Here is a 22570-nt window from a genome sequence, read left to right as displayed (position 1 = left end):
CATTACAAGGAATCCTGTCGATTTAATGCTCCATCCTCACAGGCACCTGAGCCTGTTTAGGGATGGGATTTGAACTGTGACTGAAGGAGTGGAGTGGTATCTTGATGTATTTTGTGTATGATCTCGGTTTACGCCCCTTCCCACAATGGAATACTTTTGTTTCAATACCCCGTACAGTAGGTGGAGGCAATACACCACAATAGGTGTAGTTTGCTATACAACCTTGAAGACTTGATGTGTAACATAATAAGCAGTACCGTAATTCAAAGAACAGCGCGCATATCACTCATTTTTAGCCACACCCTTTGAGCTATGACGCCACCCAATAACATCCTTTCTCTCCAGTGTAAACGGAAGTGAACAGTGACCAAGAAGAATTTCCACATTAGCGTTTTTATTGTTCCTATTAAGACGTTTATTGACAACATGCAACTCAAAATATGACTAATTTAACTGCACAGCATCACATACTTACCCTATGTAGTCTTTAATTCGCGTTGGAGGCGGGACTTGGTTAAAATACGTTTTTTTAGGTAACGCTAGTTAGCTGCTAGCAATGGCTAACTGTATGGTTTTTCACACTCAAATAGCCTCCATCATGGAGGTGCTAGCGAATGCAGCCGTGGCAGATATCTGTAAGCTCGTAGACGACGACTATGCAGTGTTTCGTTTGGAAATAACTCAAAGCCAGAAAGAAAACAGGGCATTGCGGAGGAAACTACAGCTTCTGGAACTGAAGGTGTCACGGGAGCGCGCAGAGAGGACACCGCGAGAGCGCGTCCTCGCCAGTCGTCCCAGTAGTGTCAAGATCCTCGACCAATTCAGAGGAATGGCAAGAGGTATACCTCGCAGGCTGCGCGGCCTGTCGCCATTCATATATTGCTCGGTGCCTGTCGCCATTCATATATAACTCAGTTCCTGTCGCCATTCATATACTACTCAGTGCCTGTCACTATTCATACATAACTCAGTTCCTGTCGCCATTCATATTTAACTCAGTGCCTGTCACTATTCATATATAACTCAGTTCCTGTCGCCATTCATATTTAACTCAGTTCCTGTCGCCATTCATATTTAACTCAGTTCCTGTCGCCATTCATATTTAACTCAGTGCCTGTCGCCATTCATACAGTTGAAGTCGGAATTTTACATACACCTTCGCCAAATACATTTTAACTCAGTTTTTCACAATTCCTGACATTTAATCCTAGTAAAAATCCCCTGTTTTAGGTCAGTTAGGATCACCACTTTATTTTAAGAATGTGAAGTGTCAGAATAATAGTAGAGAGTGATTTATTTCAGCTTGTATTTCTTTCATCACATTCCCAGTGGGTCAGAAGTTACCATACACTCAATTAGTATTTGGTAGCATTGCCTTTCAATTGTTTAACTTGGTTCAAATGTTTTGGGGAAACTTCCACAAGCTTCCCACAATAAGTTGGGTGAATTTTGACCCATTCCTCCTGACAGAGCTGGTGTGACTGAGTCAAGTTTGTAGGCCTCCTTGCTCGCACACACTTTTTCAGTTCTGCCCACAGATTTTCTATGGAATTGAGGCCAGGGCCTTGTGATTGCCACTCCAATACCTTGACTTTGTCCTTAAGCCATTTTTGCCACAACTTTGGAAGTATGCTTGGGATCATTGTCCATTTGGAAGATCCATTTGCGACCAAGCTTTAACTTCCTGACTGATGTCTTGAGATGTTCCTTCAATATATCCACATAATTTTCCTACCTCATGATGCCATCTATTTTGTGAAGTGCACCAGTCCCTTCTGCAGCAAAGCACCCCCACAACATGATACTGCCACCCCTGTGCTTCACAGTTGGGAAGGTGTTCTTCGGGCTTGCAAGCCTCCCCCTCTTTTCTCCAAACATAACAATGCTCATTATGGCCAAACAGTTCTATTTTTGTTTCATCAGACCAGTGGACATTTCTCCAAAAAGTACGATCTTTGTCCCCATGTGCAGTTGCAAACCCTAGTCTGTTTTTTTTATGGCAGTTTTGGAGCAGTGGCTTCTTCCTTGCTGAGCGGCCTTTCAGGTGATGTCGATATTGGACTCTTTTTACTGTGGATAAAGATACTTTTGTACCTGTTTCCTCCAGCATCTTCACAAGGTCCTTTGTTCTGGGATAGATTTGCACTTTTTGCCCCAAAGTACTTAATCTCTAGGAGACAGAACGCGTCTCCTTCCTGAGCGGTATGACGGCTGCATGGTCCCATGGTGTTTATACTTGCATACTATTGTTTGTACAGATGAATGTGGTACCTTCAGGCGTTTGGGAATTGCTCCCAAGGATGAACCAGTCTTGTGGAGGTCTACCATTTTTTTCTTAGGTCTTGGCTGTTTTCCTTTGATTTTTCCATGATGTCAAGCAAAAAGGCACTGAGTTTGAAGGTAGGCCTTGAAATGCATCCACAGGTACACCTCCAATTGACTCAAATGATGTCAATTAGCCTATCAGAAGCTTCTACCCCATGACATAATTTTCTGGAATTTCCCAAGCTGTTTAAAGGCACAGTCCACTTAGTGTATGTAAACTTCTGACCCACTGGAATTGTGATACAGTAAAATAATCTGTAAACAATTGTTGGAAAAAATACTTGTGTCATGCACAAAGTAGATGTCCTAACCGACTTGCCAAAACTATAGTATGTTAACAAGTAATTTGTGGAGTGGTTGAAAAACAAGTTTTTAATGACTCCAACCTAAGTGTATGTAAACTTCCGACTTCAACTGTATATAACTCAGTGCCTGTCGCCCCGTACCCTGGAATTGGGTCTTGGTCAGTTTTTGGATAGTATGCAATAATTCCCCAGATTACTTAGCTATCTTGAACAAATAAACAATATAAAATCCTAACCAGTTTAATTTACTACATTTACTATTATTTAATCAATGAAGGCAATGTGTTGCATGGAACATAATACATTGATCAATAAAAAGTATATCAAGCAGTTATGCTAAGTGTTACCTTACATCCTTACCAATTCTAGACCGTGTCAAAACTGTCAAGTGTTCAATATAGCATTGAGCATTGACAGAAGCTAACTTAACAATCTTCCCCCCCCCCCCCCCCCCCATTCACTTTCTCAGGTGAAGGACACCTCACTGGAGGTCACAGGAGCTTTGTGAAGCCAGCGGGATACAATACATGGCGAGATGACCCACCAATCACTGTTGATGAGCTGAGTGGAACCTCAAACCAGCATGTTAACGTGATAGAGGTGAGTGTAGTATTACATAAACATCTACAATTAAATTGTAAATTAAATTTGGCCGGTTTATTTCAGAAAAGCTCCCCTCAGCTATTTACTTGTTTACATGTACATCTGCCATATGAGAGCTTGTAAAACTTCCCTACGGCATTGTTATACAATTCAACTCATGTACCAGTAATAACCTCCTCTCTTCTTTTGTCAGTCTGCAGAGGCTGCAGGTCCTGGGGTCAAGCAGGAGAGGTCTGAAGGAGAGGAGGACACACGTCACAGCAGAGACATCCAGGCTGGAGCGCCCCCTGTACCCACGGAGGACCCTACCACCGCCCCAGCACAACCCAGGACCCGACGCAGGATCACGGAGGTCAGTGGAACGCTGAACGCCGTTCTCAAGACAGAGACAGACACAGAGACTTTAACTGAAACACAAAGGCTAGACACAGGATCTGACCACAGATCAGACCAAGGTCGATTGGTCTCTCACACAGGATTTGATTCTGCTCCCGGCTCAGAGTATTTACTTCAAGGTAACCCGAGCCTGAGGACGGTTCAGTCCCATCGGGACTCAGGTAACACGTTAGATGATCCATCTTGTTCTTACACTTCAGAGATGGACCCTGGCAATATGACCTTGGGTTTAGAGATTGATCTATCTAGAGGGGACTGGAACCGATTCAATAGTAGTGTATACTCTGAAGGGTGCCTAGATAAGAAAGGGGAGGGTTTGGTCATAGATGAAGTGAAAGTGGAGTGTGAGGTTCCTTCCACATGGAATGCAGATAATCACCTAGGATACGGACTCTCACAGGGCAGAGGTTTCTTAGATTACAGGAAAAGCTCAGAGACAAATCCAAATGTCGCAACCCACTCCCCTTTACATTCGCTCAGGGATCGTGACACAGTGTCCACGTTGATTGGGCCTTCCGATTCTCACTGCCACATCCTTTTCGATCAGGTATCGAACTCAAATGACAAGGCTAGAGCCCAAACTCAGGGAGGGGGAAACACATCAGGCAATAGTAAAGAAAAACGGTTCCTCTGCATGTTCTGTAACAAAGGCTTCAGCTGCCCCCAGAAGGTGGAAATCCACCAGAGGGTCCACACGGGGGAGAAACCCTTCAGTTGTACCCAGTGTCACAAATGCTTCGCCCAGGCTTGTGACCTGAAGAGGCACCAAAGAGTCCACACAGGGGAGAAACCCTACAGCTGCCTCCAGTGTGAGAAGAGGTTCTCCCACCAGCACCATCTGAAGAGGCACCTGAAGGTCCACATGAGATAGACTAGGTGGAGGGCTGAAAAATGTGAAGTTTATTGATCCTCGTCGAGGAAGGAGCTGATTTTTGTATATGACAGTGTTGGGTTCTGAGAATATGAAAATGTACTTATTCATGTCACGGATGGAGTGCTGAGGTTTAGAGTGTCAACACCAGAAGTTAATGGTTATAGGAGGAAGGTATATAGTGTGTGCAATTAAGCTTGGAATGTGTTGAGTGCAGAGAAGCGATTACATGTGGCAGGCATTGCTAAGGGAAGAGAGCCATGGATTAGTGATGAGGGGGGGTTGACTTCATTTCAGGTCACCTTAAAGGAAAAAAATAAAGTTTATGGCTCGTATCACTGGTGTTCTGCCTAGCAGTAAAGAACAATGTTTGTACAGATGTGTAGGAGGAGACTCAGCCTATGAGGAACGTTTAAATATCAGTGCTTGTGTGAAAATGTTTTTGTCTAATGCAGCTGTATTGATCCTCTGGGAAGAATAAACTTGGTTAAGCTTTCATAATGTTCGTTGAGTGTTTTACTCTGAGAATTAGAACCTAACAACAGTAAAACATTTTTATGATGACTATTACATTTGTTGGTACTTTAAATTCTCATAAAAAGTATATTCAATAATTTTGTTGGGCAAATTCTCGAAACTGATAAACTTTGAACTAATCACATACCCGTTGTGATGAAGGCAGCCAATGGCCTGCTTCTATCTACGACGCAAACACTGCCTCTTGTGAAAACGCAAACTGCTGTCTAATGAAGAGGAACAGCTATAGCTAACTCTCAAAGACTGAAATAAGATAAATATCTGTTTAAGTGCACTTGAAATATGCAGTATGCAATACCAATTGTTTTGATCGTATGAAGAGGTAACTTCGTTGACCGTTTAGCCAATTTATTGAAAGCTAGCAAAATGTTAGTTTGACTAGCCTAGTCAGCTACTGTAAATGTCAATTTGTGTTTCATTAGCTTTCTTTGACAGTGAATCCAATTTTTTAAATAATGTTTTGTCTCATTTCAAGTAACTAGCTGCAAGATTAAATGAACATTCAATCGTATAATTTGCATAGAAACCTAAATAAAAGCATGAAGATAGAAAAATGTGTGTGTCATGAATGCTAGAATGGAGGTATAAAAATGACGGCTGCATATGCATATTAGCCAATACATATAGCATACCTTTCATTACATCTCCTCTAAAAACAGTTGTACAATGTGCTTTGCAATAAGATAACCAGAGTTTGATTTCTAAACCAGATGAGTTCTCAAATTGCAGCTGCCCAATCTCATGGTGGGCATGCATAGTGTTTGATCCATTGGTATGGAGAATGATAAAGAGCTTTTAGGCTTATAGAAAAAGGAGTTGGGAAATATATGTTTTAGTTTTTTTATGAGTTTCAGTGAATGTGAGTATATTTAGGTGGTTTAAATGATTAACTTTCCTACTAACCTTCTAAAAGTGGACAGTGCCAAAATCTTGCCAATCCATTCATTATTCTACTAACTATGACTGAATGTGAGGCAAATTTTCCATAATGTACGTTTCGTGCATATACAGTGAGTGCCTTCGGAAAGTATTCAGACCCCTTGAGTTTTTCCTCATTTTGTTACGTTAGCCTTATTTTAAAATATATTAAATTAATGTTTTTCTTCATCAATCTCCAACAATACCCGATAATGAAAAAGCAAAAACATATTTGTTAATTTAAAAACATAAAAAGCTGAAATACCTTATTTACATAAGTATTCAGACCCTTTGCTATGAGACTCGAAATTGAGATCAGGTGCATCCTGTTTCAATTGCTCATCTTTGAGCTATTTCTACAACTTGATTGGCGTCCACCTGTGTTAAATTCAATTGATTGGACATGATTTGGAAAGGCACACACATCTATATAAGGTCCCACAGTTGTTAGTGCATGTCAGAGCAAAAAACAGAAATTTCCAGAAGGACAACCATCTCTGCAGCACTCCACCAATCAGGCTTTTATGGTAGAGTGGCCAGACGGAAGCCGCTCCTCAGTAAAAGACACATGACAGCCTGCTTGGAGTTTGCCTTAAAGGCACCTAAAGACTCTCAGACCAAGAAACAAGATTATCTGGTCTGATGAAACCAAGATTGAACTCTTTGGCCTGAATGCCAAGCGTCACATCTGTAGGAAACCTGGCAACATCCCTACGGTGAAGCATGGTGGTGGCAGCATCATGTTGTGGGGATGTTTTTCAGCGGCAGGGACTGGGAGACTAGTCAGGGTCGAGGGAAAGATGAACGGAGCAAAGTACTGAAAGATCCTTGGTGAAAACCTGCTCAGGACCTCAGACTGGGGCGAAGGTTCACCTTCCAACAGTTCAACGACCCTAAGAACACAACCAAGACAACACAGGAGTGGCTTCAGGACAAGTCTCTGAATGTCATTGAGTGGCCCATCCAGAGCCCGGATTTGAACCCGATCGAACATCTATGGAGAGACCTGAAAATAGCTGTGCAGCGACACTCCCCATCCAACCTGACAGGGCTTGAGAGGATCTGCAGAAAATAATGGGAGAAACTTCCCAATACAGGTGTGCCAAGCTTGTAGCGTCATACCCAAGAAGACTCAAGGCTGTAATCGCTGCCAAAGGCGCTTCAACAAAGTACTACTTATGTAAATGTGATATAAAAAATAAAAATAAAATAACAAAAAATGTATAAATGTGTAAATATTTATAAAAACCTGTTTTTGCTTTGTCATTGTGGAGCGTTGTGTGTAGATTGATGAGGGGAAAAAAGAATGATCCATTTTAGAATAAGGCTGTAATGTAAGAAAATGTAGAAAAGGTCAAGAGGTCCAAATACTTTCCGAATGCATTGTACACCCGAACAAAGAACACCGTCACAAATAGTGTTCCGCCATTTATTGATTATGGAGACAAATAGCAAATGTGTCTCAGTATCTAAATATAGTGTAACCTATCAATCACACACATACAATGTTTGTCCGGAGATCTTTTACCATCTATGCCAAAAGCCTGTGGCCTCTCATGGAGACCGTAGAACTGTCACCAACACATGCTTCACTATTACACCTTCTTTAAGAGCATTTGTGTCCAGCAAATTTATTGAAAGCTAGCCAATGTGTGACTAGCCAAAGCGTATCGAAATGATCCCGCCCTGGTCACCAATATTGCTGAATCCAATCAAATGTTATTTGGTCACATGGTTTGTAAACAACAGGTGTGGACTAACGGTGAAATGCTTACTTACAGCCCTTCCCAACAACGCAGAGAGAGAATATAGAGAGATAATAGAAAAGTAACGGAAATGTGTTAAAAGTAATAAATATACACTCTGAAAACCAGCTCCTCCCTCAACAGAAGATACTGTAGTTTGCTAAAGTCCATCACATGTACGCACTGTGGAAGAGGTTCTGGGTGACGAGCTACCTCAGGATACACCAGCAGAAAAACATTCCACTATATAACATAGAAAGTAGGGCTGGGAATTGCCAGGGGCCTCATAAGATATTATCACAATACTTAGGTGCCTATAAAATATTTATCACGCTTCTCACAATTCAATATGTATTCCGATTTGATGTTCCAAACGTATTGCTCACTATATGTCTGCTGCAGAGAGAGCATGAGAAATCGAGCTTTGATGAATCAGGCAAATAAAAGTGCTGAAAACATGTTGGCTCACTATTTAAAAACAAGATGGAGAACAAGCTATAGGATGAAAAATATCGGGAGTTTTTGCGCAGGTACAGCCGACTAGCGCCAGCTAACGCTACCTACAGTAGCAAAAAAGTTATAATAATAAAAAATTAAAATAAAATTTATTTTATTTAAATTGGTAATTGGAGTCAAATATTGATATGATATTGTCCCAAAAGTAACGTGATTGGTAACCATTCCAATCATTAAAGGACACATATGTTAATATCTATTGTTGTCAACAGAAAAGATCCACAGATGCATTTGGAATAATGAGAGTTAACAGATTTCAATGTTGAATATTCCTGAGTAAAATATTGCGTCCAGACATTTTGTGATATATAAGCCAGCGGTCTAAGGCACAGCGGTCTATGGCACTGCATCTCAGTGCTAGAGGCGTCACGACAGACCCTGGTTCGATTCCAGGCGGTATCACAACCAGCCGTGATTGGGAGTCCCATAGGGCGGCGCACAATTGGCCCAGCGTTGTCCGGGTTAGGCCATGATTGTAAATAAGAATTTGTTCTTAACTGACTTGCCTAGTTAAATAAAAATAAATAAAAATCTATTAACACTAAAAAGTCTGTTACATCAAATAAAAATCAAATGTATTTATAAAGCCCTTTTTACATCAGCAGTTGTCACAAAGTGCTATACAGACACCCAGCCTAAAGCCCCAAACAGTAAACAATGCAGATCTAGAAGCACGGTGTCTAGGAAAAACTCCCTAGAAAGGCAGGAACCTAGGAAGAAACATAGAGAAGACTGAGGGGTGGCCAATCCTCTTCTGGCTGTGTTTGGTGGAGAGAGTATATGGTCATTAAGGCCAGATTGTTCTACAAGAAGTTCATATTGTGTTTGTACTGTGTAGACTATATGACGTTCACAAATGCCTTTATCATTACTTCTATTCAACTACTTTATTTTTTTATGTGTAAATGAGTGCAGTTTCTCAAGTTCATGCAGATTTTTAGTTGAGACGTATGTGTGGTTTATATATTGTGTATTGAAAACCTTTCATTCTAAGACATTCATTGAGACTCTCTTTAGTATACATCACACCCTATTCTGCATACACCCGACAGTGCTTTTTAACCAATATATGCTTACTAAATATACCTACACATACCCACACACTAACAAACACCTACTGTACACGTCAAAATAGTTTAGTCAGGTTTGTCTGATAATGACTTTTGACTTACAAAGTCATATTTATGTCCACCATGATGGGTTTAACAACAATGAAGTCATTCTGTAACTACAGTACATGTAGTGGGGATGGGTAAACACTCCATGTTGAAAGTGTCTGTGTGTGTATACTGAGGGAGTGTATGTCTGTGTAATCTGTATCACCTGTCTCTTCTAGGAGGAGGAGGGTCCAGAGGTGCTGCTGGTGAAGGAGGAGGGGTGTGAGGAGGGTCTGGGGAACCCTGAGGGGACCATGGTCATGGAGGACAACCAGACTACACCTCCTCCTGAACCCACAGAGGAACCAACTAAGCAGCACAGGACCACATACAGTCTCACTGAGGTGAGTCCACTGTAAACTACTGTCAGAATGGTATTATGTCAGAGCTCGTATCCACAAAGCCTCTCAGAGTAGGAGTGCTGAACTAGGATCAGTTTTGCATTTTAGATCATAATGAATAAGACAATATAGACAGATGGGGACCTGATCCTCGATCAGCGCTTCTACTCTGAGACTTCCCTGGGGCTGTAGCCACAAAGCGTCTCAGAAAAGGTCATAGGAATTAGATTAAAACCTGTTTTAAGACAACAACAAAAAACCTCTAAGCTCAGAATAGTTTTTTAGGATGATGTTAAAACACTGCTCAGACCAACTCTGAGCCAGGAGTAAAATCAACTCTTAAAAGTTTCTCAGCTGGTAATCAGGACAATTTGAGGTACCGTAATGGAAAGATAGTGATGACGCTCATTAACATTGTTATGGGCCCTTCCCAACAATGCAGTGAGAAATAAAATAGAGAAATAATAGAAAAGTAATAACAGAATAATAATAAATACAGAATGAGTAATGATTACACGGGGTACCAGTACTAGGATAATTGAGGTAGATATGTACATATACAGTGGGGCAAAAAAGTATTTAGTCAGCCACCAATTGTGCAAGTTCTCCCACTTAAAAAGATGAGAGAGGCCTGTAATTTTCATCATAGGTACACTTCAACTATGACAGAGAAACAGAGAAAATGTGAAAAAAAATCCAGAAAATCACATTGTAGGATTTTAATGAATTTATTTGCAAATTATGGTGGAAAATAAGTATCTGGTCAATAACGAAAGTTGATCTCAATACTTTGTTATATACCCTTTGTTGGCAATGACAGAGGTCAAAAGTTTTTTGTAAGTCTTCACAAGGTTTTCACACAGTTTATTTTGGCCCATTCCTCCATGCAGATCTCCTCTAGAGCAGTGATGTTTTGGGGCTGTTGCTGGGCAACACGGACTTTCAACTCCCTCCAAAGATTTTCTATGGGGTTGAGATCTGGAGACTGGCTAGGCCACTCCAGGACCTTGAAATGCTTCTTACGAAGCCACTCCTTCGTTGCCCGGGCGGTGTGTTTGGGATCATTGTCATGCTGAAAGACCCAGCCACGTTTCATCTTCAATGCCCTTGCTGATGGAAGGAGGTTTTCACTCAAAGTCTCACGATACATGGCCCCATTCATTCTTTCCTTTACACGGATCAGTCGTCCTGGTTCTTTTGCAGAAAAACAGCCCCAAAGCATGATGTTTCCACCCCCATGCTTCACAGTAGGTATGGTGTTCTTTGGATGCAACTCAGCATTCTTTGTCCTCCAAACACGACGAGTTGAGTTTTTACCAAAAAGTTATATTTTGGTTTCATCTGACCATATGACATTCTCCCAATCTTCTTCTGGATCATCCAAATGCTCTCTAGCAAACTTCAGACGGGCCTGGACATGTACTGGCTTAAGCAGGGGGACACGTCTGGCACTGCAGGATTTCAGTCCCTGGCGGCGTAGTGTGTTACTGATGGTAGGCTTTGTTACTTTGGTCCCAGCTCTCTGCAGGTCATTCACTAGGTCCCCCCGTGTGGTTCTGGGATTTTTGCTCACCGTTCTTGTGATCATTTTAACCCCACGGGGTGAGATCTTGCGTGGAGAACCAGATCGAGGGAGATTATCAGTGGTCTTTTATGTCTTCCATTTCCTAATAATTGCTCCCACAGTTGATTTCTTCAAACCAAGCTGCTTACCTATTGCAGATTCAGTCTTCCCAGCCTGGTGCAGGTCTACAATTGTTTCTGGTGTCCTTTGACAGCTCTTTGGTCTTGGCCATAGTGGAGTTTGGAGTGTGACTGTTTGAGGTTGTGGACAGGTGTCTTTTATACTGATAACAAGTTCAAACAGGTGCTATTAATACAGGTAACGAGTGGAGGACAGAGGAGCCTCTTAAAGAAGAAGTTAGGGATTTTCTCATGGGTCTCACCACAGTTTATAACCATCATTTAGTCATTATTCATAAAAAATCCCATAACAATATGCCAAAAGACTGTGGGCTACACTAGTTAATTTAGCAGGCAAGATTTGCTTAGAATTCCATGGCATTATTTTATAGTATGAAGAATACAAGTGAACAAAGCTGAATAAAATAGAAAGGATATTTTCTCCAAATAATTTGAGGAAGTGCGCACATGCGGCTATTCTGTGTTGAGCGGTTAACAAATAAGTAGGTACTTATATGCTTAATTTAGAGTTATTAATGTATCTTTAGTTGTTCTACAAACGTTGGGCTGTATTTTTTTATTTGTAATACATTGTAAGGCTGTATGATGCGACTAATGATGATGTGAAAAAAGTAGCTTGAAAGGCATGTGCTCTGCTTTGTTTTTTTGCGCAGCTGTACACACTTCATCAGTCTCTTATTCACAATTTGAATAAGAGTGCTGCCTGCTCCGACTCACTCACACTGCTCTCCATCACCTGATCTTGTCTTTCTCACAGGCTACAAGTGAGGACAGACACATCGGGGACGCAACTTCGCATGTCCTTATCCAATTCCGAAGTGCATATTGAAGATATTGGAAGAACTGTCCACATTTACTTTTCGCCAGCTAACAAGATGAGTGGGCCTAACGTACAGCAAAAGCTCTAGCCTATGTCAATCTACTATCCCCCATAGTACAAAAGTTGGTCAATTATATTCTCTGCGAGAAATAAATATTCCAAACATAGTCTGGAACAGTTGTGGGATGCGATAGATCCCAAATTAATACAACCACTAGCATCAAAAATGTGGCTGATACAACAGATCAGAACGTTTTGCTTAAAAATGTTGATACACTATTATGCTATTTCTTCAAATTATAAGCGCAGCAATGCGCACACGGCACTAGGCTATAAGCGCAAATGTTCCATTAGCGGGAAAACACCATTATCAAAAGTGATCACAAATGCAATTATGCATGTAATGCTTTTTATTTTATATATTTTGTTATTTATTTTTTTACCCCATTTTCGTGGTATCCAATTGGTAGTTATAGTCTTGTCTCATCGCTGCAACTCCCGTACAGACTCAGGAGAGGCGAAGGTCGAGAACCGTGCGTCCTCCGAAACACAACCCAACCAAGCCACACTGCTTCTTGACACAATGCCCACTTAACCCGGAAGCCTGCCACACCAATGTGTCGGAGGAAACACCGTACACTGCGCCCGGCCCACCACAGGAGTCGCTAGTGAGCGATGGGACAAGGACATCACTGTCAGCCGAACCCTCCCCTAACCCAGACGACGCTGGGCCAATTGTGCGCCGCCCAATGGGCCTCCCGGTCACGGCCGGCTGCAGAGCCTGGACTCGAACCCAGAGTTGCCACTTGGGAGGCCTTAATGCTTTTATTGTAAAGGTGTATTTTTATGGTCAAATGTATCTTGACACTCACGCGTTGCTTATGTATGGCAGTTAGGCTCTACACCCCCCTGTAAAGCGGATTCATGTGCTTAATTTTAAGAAATTATTTGGCCACTTTAGTTGTGATACAAACGTTATCAAAACATATAGGCCTATGGGCTAGGCTACATGAGGTGTGCGACTATGATTCGAAAAAGTCGCAAAGAAAGGCATTGTTCCTTTTGCTGAGCATCATTCACAAGTGATCATAAAGTTGAAGTCGGAAGTTAACATACACCTTGGCCAAATACATTTTAAACTCAGTTTTTCACAATTCCTGACATTTAATCCGAGTAAAAAGTGCATGTCTTAGGTCAGTTAGAATCCCCACTTTATTTTAAGAATGTGAAATGTCAGAATAATAGTAGAGAGAATGATGTATTTCAGCTTTTATTTCTTTCATCACTTTCCCAGTGGGTCAGAAGTTTATATACACTCAATTAATATTTGGTAGCATTGCCTTTAAATTGTTTAACTTGGGTCAAACGTTTTGGTTAGCCTTCCACAAGCTTCCCACAATGGGTGAATTTTGGCCCCTTTCCTCCTGACAGAGCTGGTGTGACTGAGTCAAGTTTGTAGGCCTCCTTGCTCACACACGCCTTTTCAGTTCTGCCCACAAATTTTCTATGGGATTGAGGTCAGGGCCTTGATGGCCACTCCAATACCTTGACTTTGTTGTCCTTAAGCCATTTTGCCAAAACTTTGGAAGTATGCTTGGGGTCATTGTCCATTTGGAAGACCCATTTGCAACCAAGCTTAACTTCCTGACTGATGTATTGAGATGTTGCTTCAATATATCCACATCATTTTCCTACCTCACGTTGCCATCTATTTTGTGAAGTGCACCAGTCCCTCCTGCAGAAAAGCACCCCACAACATGATGCTGCCACCCCCGTGCTTCAAGGTTGGGATGGTGTTCTTCGGCTTGCAAGCCTCCCCCTTTTTCCTCCAAACATAACGATGGTCATTATGGCCAAACAGTTCTATTTTCGTTTCATCAGACCAGAGGACAATTCTCCAAAAAGTACAATCTTTGTCCCCATGTGCAGTTGCAAACCGTAGTCTGGCTTTTTTTAATGGCGGTTTTGGAGCAGTGGCTTCTTCCTTGCTGAGCGACCTTTCAGGTTATGTCGATATTGGACTAATTTTTACTGTGGATATAGATACTTTTGTACCCGTTTCCTCCAGCATCTTCACAAGGTCCTTTGCTGTTGTTCTGGGATTGATTTGCACCTTTCACACCAAAGTACGTTCATCTCTAGGAGACAGAACGCGTCTCCTTCCTGAGTGGTATGACGGCTGCGTGGTCCCATGGTGTTTATACTTGCGTACTATTGTTTGTACAGATGAACGTGGTACCTTCAGACATTTGGAAATTGTTTCCAAGGATGAACCAGACTTGTGAAGGTCTACAATTCTTTTTCTGAGGTCTTGTCTGATTTCTTTTGATTTTCCCATGATGTCAAGCAAAGAGGCACTGAGTTTGAAGGTAGGCCTTGAAATACATCCACAGGTACACCTCCAATTGACTCAAAGTATGTCAATTAGCTTATCAGAAGCTTCTAAAGCCATGACATCATTTTCTGGAATTTTCCAAGCTGTTTAAAGACACAGTCAACTTACTGTATGTAAACTTCAGACGCACTGGACTTGTGATACAGTGAATTATAAGTGAAATAATCTGTCTGTAAACAATTGTTGGGAAAATGACTTGTGTCATGCACAAAGTAGATGTCCTAACCGACTTGCCTAGACTATAGTTTGTTAACAAGAAATTTGTGGAGTGGTTGAAAAATGAGTTTTAATGACTCCAACCTAAGTGTATGTAAACTTCCGTCTTCAACTGTATATCATTCACAAGTGATAGGCTAATATTGTCACCCATCAGTCTATTCTTGATATAATATTTCTTTACATATACTAAATAAAATGTGTGAAATTTGTTTTGATTTAGAATGGACCATTATCATGCACCTGTATCAAAACAGGGGCAGCGGAAAAAATACATGTCATCTATGCACTTAAATACCGAATGGAGGACGTTTTCCCCGTGGTTTATTTTCATGCCAGACAGGTAGGCTATACTCCTGTTGTAAATATAAGCAATGTGCCTAATTTTAGGAAAGTTAAGAAATAAATATAGTAGGCCTAGCCTATAGAAAGCTGATGGGCTCCTCCTCTTTTTAAAAGGCCATCACTCTGTTTTCTCGCAGAATTGCATAGCTTATTGAAATGTTGTGCAACATGAGCTTATGGGTCTCATGAAGTGTTTGATTAGATTTTTGATTACATTTGATGTCAGAGTGATTAAAGGGACAATATAGTGCTGAGTACCAGGCAGTTAGCAAGTTTAGTAGGCTACTAATGACGATCAGCAACACCAGAGCTTGGAGAAGCCTAATTACTGTAACTAAACGGTCATGTGGAATTTGACTGCCTTCATGACTCGTGACCGCCGGTGTGGCGGTAAGGTCACTGCAACAGCCCTATTCCAGACTTGGTGCATCGGCACTACTTGCCCTGCGGTAGCAGACAGAACAGTCTATGACTTGGGTGGCTGGGGTCTTTGACAATGTTTAGGGTCTTCCTTTGACACCGCCTGGTATAAAGGTCCTGGATGGCAGGGAGCTTGGCCCCAGTGAGGTACTGGGCTGTATGCATTACCCTCTATAGCGCTTTGCGGTTGGATGTCAAGCAGTTGCCATACCAAGCGGTGATGAAGCCAGTCAAGATGCTGTCAAGGATGCAGCTGTAGAACTTTTGGAGAATCCGAGGGCCCATGCCAAATCGTTTCAGCCTCCTGAGGGGGAAGAGGCATTGTCGTCCCTCTTCATGACTGTGTTGGTGTGTGTGTGGACCATGATAGGTTCTTAGTGATGTGGACACCAAGGAACTTGTAGCACTCGATCCACTCCACTACAGTCCAGTCGATGTAAATGCAGCCATGTTCGGCCCTCCATTTCCTGTAGTCCATGATCAGCTCCTTTGCCTTGCTGACGTTGAGGGAGAGGTTGTTGTCCTGGCTTCACACTGCCAGTTCTCTGACCTTCTTACTATAGGCTGTCTCATCGTCGTCAGTGATCAGGCCTACCACCGTCGTGTCGTCAGCAAACTTAATGGTGTTGGAGTCATGCATGTCCATGCAGTCGCAGGTGAACAGGGAGTACAGGAGGGGACTTAGCTTAGTGATGAGTTGAGGGCAATATGGGGTTGAATGCTGAGCTGTAGTCAATGTGTGAATTTATGTATGCTCTCTCTAATTCTCTCTTTCTCTCGGAGGACCTGAGCCCTAGGACCATGCCTCAGGACTACCTGACATGATGACTCCTTGCTGTCCCCAGTCCACCTGGCCGTGCTGCTGCTCCAGTTTCAACTGTTCTGCCTATGATTATTATTTGACCATGCTGGTCATTTATGAACATTTGAACATCTTGGCCATGCTCTGTAATAATCTCCACCCGGCACAGCCAGAAGAGGACTGGCCACCCCACATAGCCTGGTTCCTCTCTAGGTTTCTTCCTAGGTTTTGGCCTTTCTAGGGAGTTTTTCCTAGCCACCGTGCTTCTACACCTGCATTGCTTGCTGTTTGGGGTTTTAGGCTGGGTTTCTGTACAGCACTTTGAGATATCAGCTGATGTACGAAGGGCTATATAAATACATTTGATTTGATTTGAACAGCATTCTCACCTCTTGTCCAGGTGGGAGAGGGCAGTGTGGAGTGAAAGAGATAGCTTCATCTGTGGATCTGTTGGGTCTGTATGCGAATTGGAGTTAGTCCAGGGTGTCTGGTGTGATGTTTTCAAAGCATTTCATTGCTACATATGCGAGTGTTACGAGGCGATAGTCATTTAGACTGGTTACCTCTGTGTTCTTGGGCACAGGGACTATGGTGGTCTGCTTTAAACATGTAGGTATTACAGACTGGGTCAGGGAGAGGTCTGGTAATCCATCTGGCCCTGCGGCCTTGTGAATTTTCTTGTTTGCTTATGGCCCTATACAGCTCGTTAAGTGGGGTCTTAGTCCCATCTGTTTGTTGTGGTAAATAGACAGCTACAAAAAATATAGATGAAAACTCTCTTGGTAAATAGTATGGTCTACAGCTTACCATGAGAAATTCTAATTTAAGCAAGCAGAACCTCGAGACCTTAATTTTAGAGATAGCATCAGCTGTTGTTAACAAAGAGACATACACCTCCCCCTTGAGCTTACCGGATGCTGCCGTTCTGTCCTACTGCTGCATGGAAAAACCAGCCAGATGTATATTATCCATGGTCTTGTTCAGCCAAGACTCCGAGAACCATGGGTTATTACAGTTCTTCAGGTGCCGTTGATAGGGTAGTCTCGAACGGAGCTCGCCCAGTTTGTTTTCCAGTGATTGTACGTTCACCAATAGAATGGAGGGTAGAGGTGGTTTATGTACTCGCCGACGTAGTTTGTTAGGGTGCCTGCATGTTGGCCACTCTTGCACAGTCTATTTATTTTCCGAGTCTCTGGGATTAGGGCCTGGTCCGGGGTGAGCAGTATGTCCTGCTCCTCTGACTCGGTGAAGTAGAAATATTCATCCAAATCGAGGTTAGTGATCGCCGTTCTGATATCCAGAAGGTCTTTTTGGTCATAAGAATTAGAATTATGGGGAATAACTCATCGCGATGAGGCATTACCAGTTTTGGACTATAGAATGCTTCAGACACCCATCAAATGTTGCAATGGTAAAATGTTTAATATAATTTTCACCGAATACAATTACTTTGCCTAAACTTAATTCTTGCCTAATATTTTGGCATGCATAACCTTTTTTTAACCAATTCTGATGGTTGTTAAAAGAGGAATTATGTTAATAGGCTATTACCGTTATAACAACACACTCGTCACTACCGTTTAACAACTCTAAATCGCTTTGGCACAGTAGGCATCAACTCACTTGCCGATAATGTTGCATAAAACGTTTGAATAGTCTATCATTTTCGTCAAACATAATCAAAGTTAATGTAGGCCTTATCATGTGAAAATTATAGACCTTTCAAACATGTTGTGCAACATTATCTAGATGCTTTCAATTTCCAAACCTAAAGGCATACCCAATTTAAGTCTTATTTTTTTAAAGGTCGACTGAATGTCTATCAAGATGATGTTGCGCCCCAAAGGGACAACGTGAAATAACAATGTAGGTTATTGACATAATCAAAAGAAAATTGGGATTATTTATTAGCCTAGTGGTTAAAACAATTTAGGCATACCATGTGAAATGATTGTCAAAAGCGCAAGAGATACTGTTGCAGGTAGGTCTAGATTAATTATGGATTGATCATATAGAAATATCAACACATTCTTTCAACAACTCCAAAATAATTGCCTATGGTCCAGGAACCACTGACTCGCTGCCCTTTTCTATTATCTAGACACTTGCTGGTAACTCAACTAGTTAGAACAGCTCATGAGTTCTCCTAAATATCTGTAGACTAGGTAAGACTCTTATGACTAAAGATTCTTCAAGCATAGCTTTTATTTTTACCCATAAGAGTAGGATAACTTTTACTCTGAGACACTTTGTGGATGCGGGCCGTGGTCTTGATTAATTTTGTCTGAAGTGTGGGACCATGTTTTGATTTATTAAACCATTAAAGACTATCAAGTATTAAAGTCAACTAACATGTTTGCATAGTATCAAATCACCTAACATGTTTGTATAGTGCTCATAGCAAACTCTCATTGCCCAACCAGAAGATGCTCCATAGCAGGGTGCTCATATGAGATTTCTTGATCCCACATCCTCTCACTCTGTATCTCTTACAGTCAGTAGACATGGAGGAAGGGAAGCCTGATCTGCTGCTGGTCAAAGAGGAGACCATAGAAGACGTACCAGAGAGCATTGACCTGTTAAGTGGACAAAAGATGGGGGAGCAAGGTAAGAAAGAAATACATATAGCCTACATACAGTAATATATCTTCAATGGGAATAGTAATGTGCCTGGCTATACATTTTTTCAGAAGATTAAATCAATACAACAAAACACACAATGCATGAATTTGACCAAGTAATTGACACAAAAAAAACTCCATATGTGGAGTTCTCTGCCATGTTTAAAAAAAAAAAGTATATTTTGTAACCTCTTCCTTCAGGTGGTTGGCTGGAGATTAAAAGAGGAGACTGGGCGGCCATCTTGGATTCCCAGACCGGCGCAGCCAAGGGCCGAGGGGACAACATCACCGAGCTGGCTAGGGCCAGAGGAGACATAGTGGGGGTCAGTGGATGGGACAGAGTCCCTAATGCCGAGCTGGGGAACAACACTGTTAACCACAACCCAAAACAGACTGTCGAACACAAAACAACAGTCAAACTTAATTTCCATGACAACAGACTGGCTGGGACCAGGGCAAGACGTAGATTTGGTCTGCGAGGACGAGGTGGTGTCTGTATGCGACAGGAGAAAACAGCCACAGACTCTGCTAGCGATACTCCGTCCTGCTCCTATAGTTGTGATTCAGAGAGACTGATGGTGCCTCAGGTTAACCCCCTAACAGGTGCTGCCTTCAACCTGCCTTCTATAGGATCTATCAACTGGAACATGGACCCTGTGACAACACAGACACTCCCTGGCCTTCATCCTCCTCACACTCCCCTAATGTTAAACCAGACCTCAGACAATGCCAGTGCCTCAACACTAAATGGCTACACAAGCCCATTGACAAATGACAATAGTAGAGATGGAATAAGTAAAGGTGGTGGCGCCAAAGAGAAGCGATTCCCGTGTTCATTCTGTGGGAAAGTGTTCAGTTTCCCCCAACAGGTGGAGATCCACCAGAGGATGCACACAGGGGAGAAACCGTTCAGCTGCAACCTGTGCAGGGTCAGCTTCTCACACTCATCCAGCCTGAAGAGGCACCAGAGGGTCCACACAGGGGAGAAACCATTTGGCTGCCACCTGTGCCGGGTCAGTTTCTCCCACACGTCCAGCCTGAAAAGGCACCTGAAGGTCCACACGGGGGAGAGGCCGTTCGCCTGTACGCACTGCGAGAAGAGATTCTCAGAGAGGAGCTACCTCAGGTTACACCAGCAGAAAATGCACACAGGCCATGTATAGTGACATATAATGTAGTATTAGTTTGTTTGTAGTTAATTATGTTGGTTTTGGATGTAGTAGGGAGCTGGATGAGGTGACATGAGGGAAGAATGAGTATGATAAGGCAGAGGAGATGATATGGTGATGGTTGGTGTGATAGTGTCTGTAAAAATGCTTCACTGATGAAGAGTGACAACCTTATCATGGTGTTTGATGCTAGTGTTTTATAATGAGGAAATGATAGTGCCTTAATTCATGTTTACTTGGCATAAAGCAATGAAGCTGTGTGTAATGTAATGTTGAACCATTTCCAAAGTATTCTCAACTTCATTTTATCAAAGAGAAGGGTACCAGATTTGGTAACAGGTCAACTGTTACCATAGTGATAAAAGTTATTCTCCATGTCACTAGGGCTGTTGCGGTAATCCAGCATTCATGCGTCATGACCGCAATAAAATTCTAATGTGACCAGTCATGGTAATCTCCTTTTAAGCACTCTGGAGATATGTTCGTAGTACCCAACTCTGTAACGATCATCAGGTCGCTAATGGCCTGGTACTCAGGGCTCTATTGTCCTTCTAGCCACTCTGACATCAATGCAAATGTAATCGAAAATCACATTAAACACATCATCAAAACAGTATGTGCTTTTAAACTCACCTCACTCTGATTGATTGATCAATTTGAATAAATGAGTTCAACAACAGGTTGAATCTGAGTGGAAAAAAGATACCTTTGGTACAAACTTGCCCTAGCCTAAATAAAACAAATTCAGAGTCTACATTATAGTGGATTTTTGGGGGATTTTGTATAGCCTAGTAATAGGGCACATGTTATATTTTTCATAATTAATAGTCTGATATGTTACCTTTAGCCACAGAATATCTCACCACCATGCCTTTCCATCTCCTCCCCGCTTTCCTTAATGCCATTCTTCAGCGCACAGTCAGAGGGGCTGTCAACAGTTTAATGAAATACAGCAGACAGTTTCGTTGTGAAAACATGTTACTATCGATGTTCCCTTACAGATTTCACTTGTTTTTCCATATTAAGCACTGGGTAGCTGCAGGAACAGGATTGGAGTGCCCATGGCATGCAGAGTTTGGGCAGAATATCTATCACATGAAGTAGTTTCCCCGAAATGGGACCAAGCTGCGGGAAAGTGACCTCCATTCGCTATTCGACACGGATGATATGCATCTTTTTCTCTTGCCTCTGTTTCTGCAAATGTGATAATGGGACATTCTAAATCGAAACTCATTTGACATATTAGTTAGGATTACATTGAGAATAGTCTGGTGAAATAATGATCACTTGATGAGAGCTGGAGTGAACAGCATGTGCAGCCTGAGGCAAGGAACAGAGCACAAGCTTTTTTTTGTGACTTTCTCAAAATTGTCAATAGCCTATCGTCGCATCATGCAGCCCATACCTTTTGATTTCTAAAGCATTCTAAGGTTTGTATCATTCACAACTAAAGTTGCCAAATTACAGAAAATCTGGCATATAGAACCTGTTTCAAATGATGACTTTTATGCTCAACATAGACACTTCATATGCGCACTCCGGAATGGGAAAAATTGAATTTCTATTTTAAGTTCAATTATAATCGTCTTACTATAAAATCATATAATATAAAATAATGGCATGGGATTTAAGCATATCTTGTCTGCTAAATGAACAAGCCTACAGCATGGCGCATAGCCATAAAATGATATTTATTTTTGACATGTTTCTTTAGACTTGCCTAAAATAAACCATGGCTTTGTTGTGATGGTGTATATTCAACTGATTTACTCTGTGTTTTTAAATGTAGATGTTCCAAAGTTCATCAGCAGCTTGTATGCATGGAGGGCTGGAGATGCTCAACGTGTTTATGTTAATTACTGGTCAATTACCATGAGACCAGCAGGCTTTTGCATGACAACCAGCTGACAAAGTGTCATGACCACCACAGCACTACTTATTGTTTTGTGCAATAAAAAGTACTGTACTTTACATTGTGAGTATTACCATTTTGTTGAAATAAAATACAAAGTTGACTCTGCTGACTGACTTGGTTATTTTTGTATTATTCCAGGTACTGAGTTTCCTTTATTTCAGTCGAACCAAAACATTATACTTCATTCTCGAATTAACACATATGTAAATGTTTTAAATAATTAACTCCAATGGCTCCATATTGTTAGGTACTTGAATCACAGTGTTAGAGAAAGGCTTGGCTGTGGTTTAACATGTTATAATATGTCATGTTTCTGTGTCTACAGCAGAGTTTCTTATATGAACCTTTTTATATGCTCTTTTGTATACTTTGTGTTTAGTCTGTAGTCCATGAGGACCTGCTGGTATCTGGTGTTGCTGGCAGGAGAGAGTGGACCTCTGAAACGGCTG

General features: G+C 41.7%; 1 protein-coding gene across 1 annotated transcript; it reads left to right on the top strand.

Annotated features, from left to right (window-relative positions):
• Positions 1-320: 320 nt before the first annotated feature.
• Positions 321-22225, top strand: LOC139418941 (uncharacterized). Its single transcript, XM_071168731.1, has 6 exons — positions 321-839; positions 3100-3230; positions 3427-3585; positions 9553-9717; positions 18912-19023; positions 19239-22225. The coding sequence occupies exons 1-6, from the start codon at positions 557-559 to the stop codon at positions 20198-20200; spliced, it is 1812 nt and encodes a 603-aa protein (XP_071024832.1). The 5' UTR covers positions 321-556; the 3' UTR covers positions 20201-22225.
• Positions 22226-22570: the final 345 nt, after the last annotated feature.

This window comes from Oncorhynchus clarkii, chromosome 10 (assembly GCF_045791955.1).
Source record: "Oncorhynchus clarkii lewisi isolate Uvic-CL-2024 chromosome 10, UVic_Ocla_1.0, whole genome shotgun sequence".
NCBI classification, from domain to species: domain Eukaryota; kingdom Metazoa; phylum Chordata; class Actinopteri; order Salmoniformes; family Salmonidae; genus Oncorhynchus; species Oncorhynchus clarkii.
This window is presented reverse-complemented; position numbering and strand designations above follow the sequence as displayed.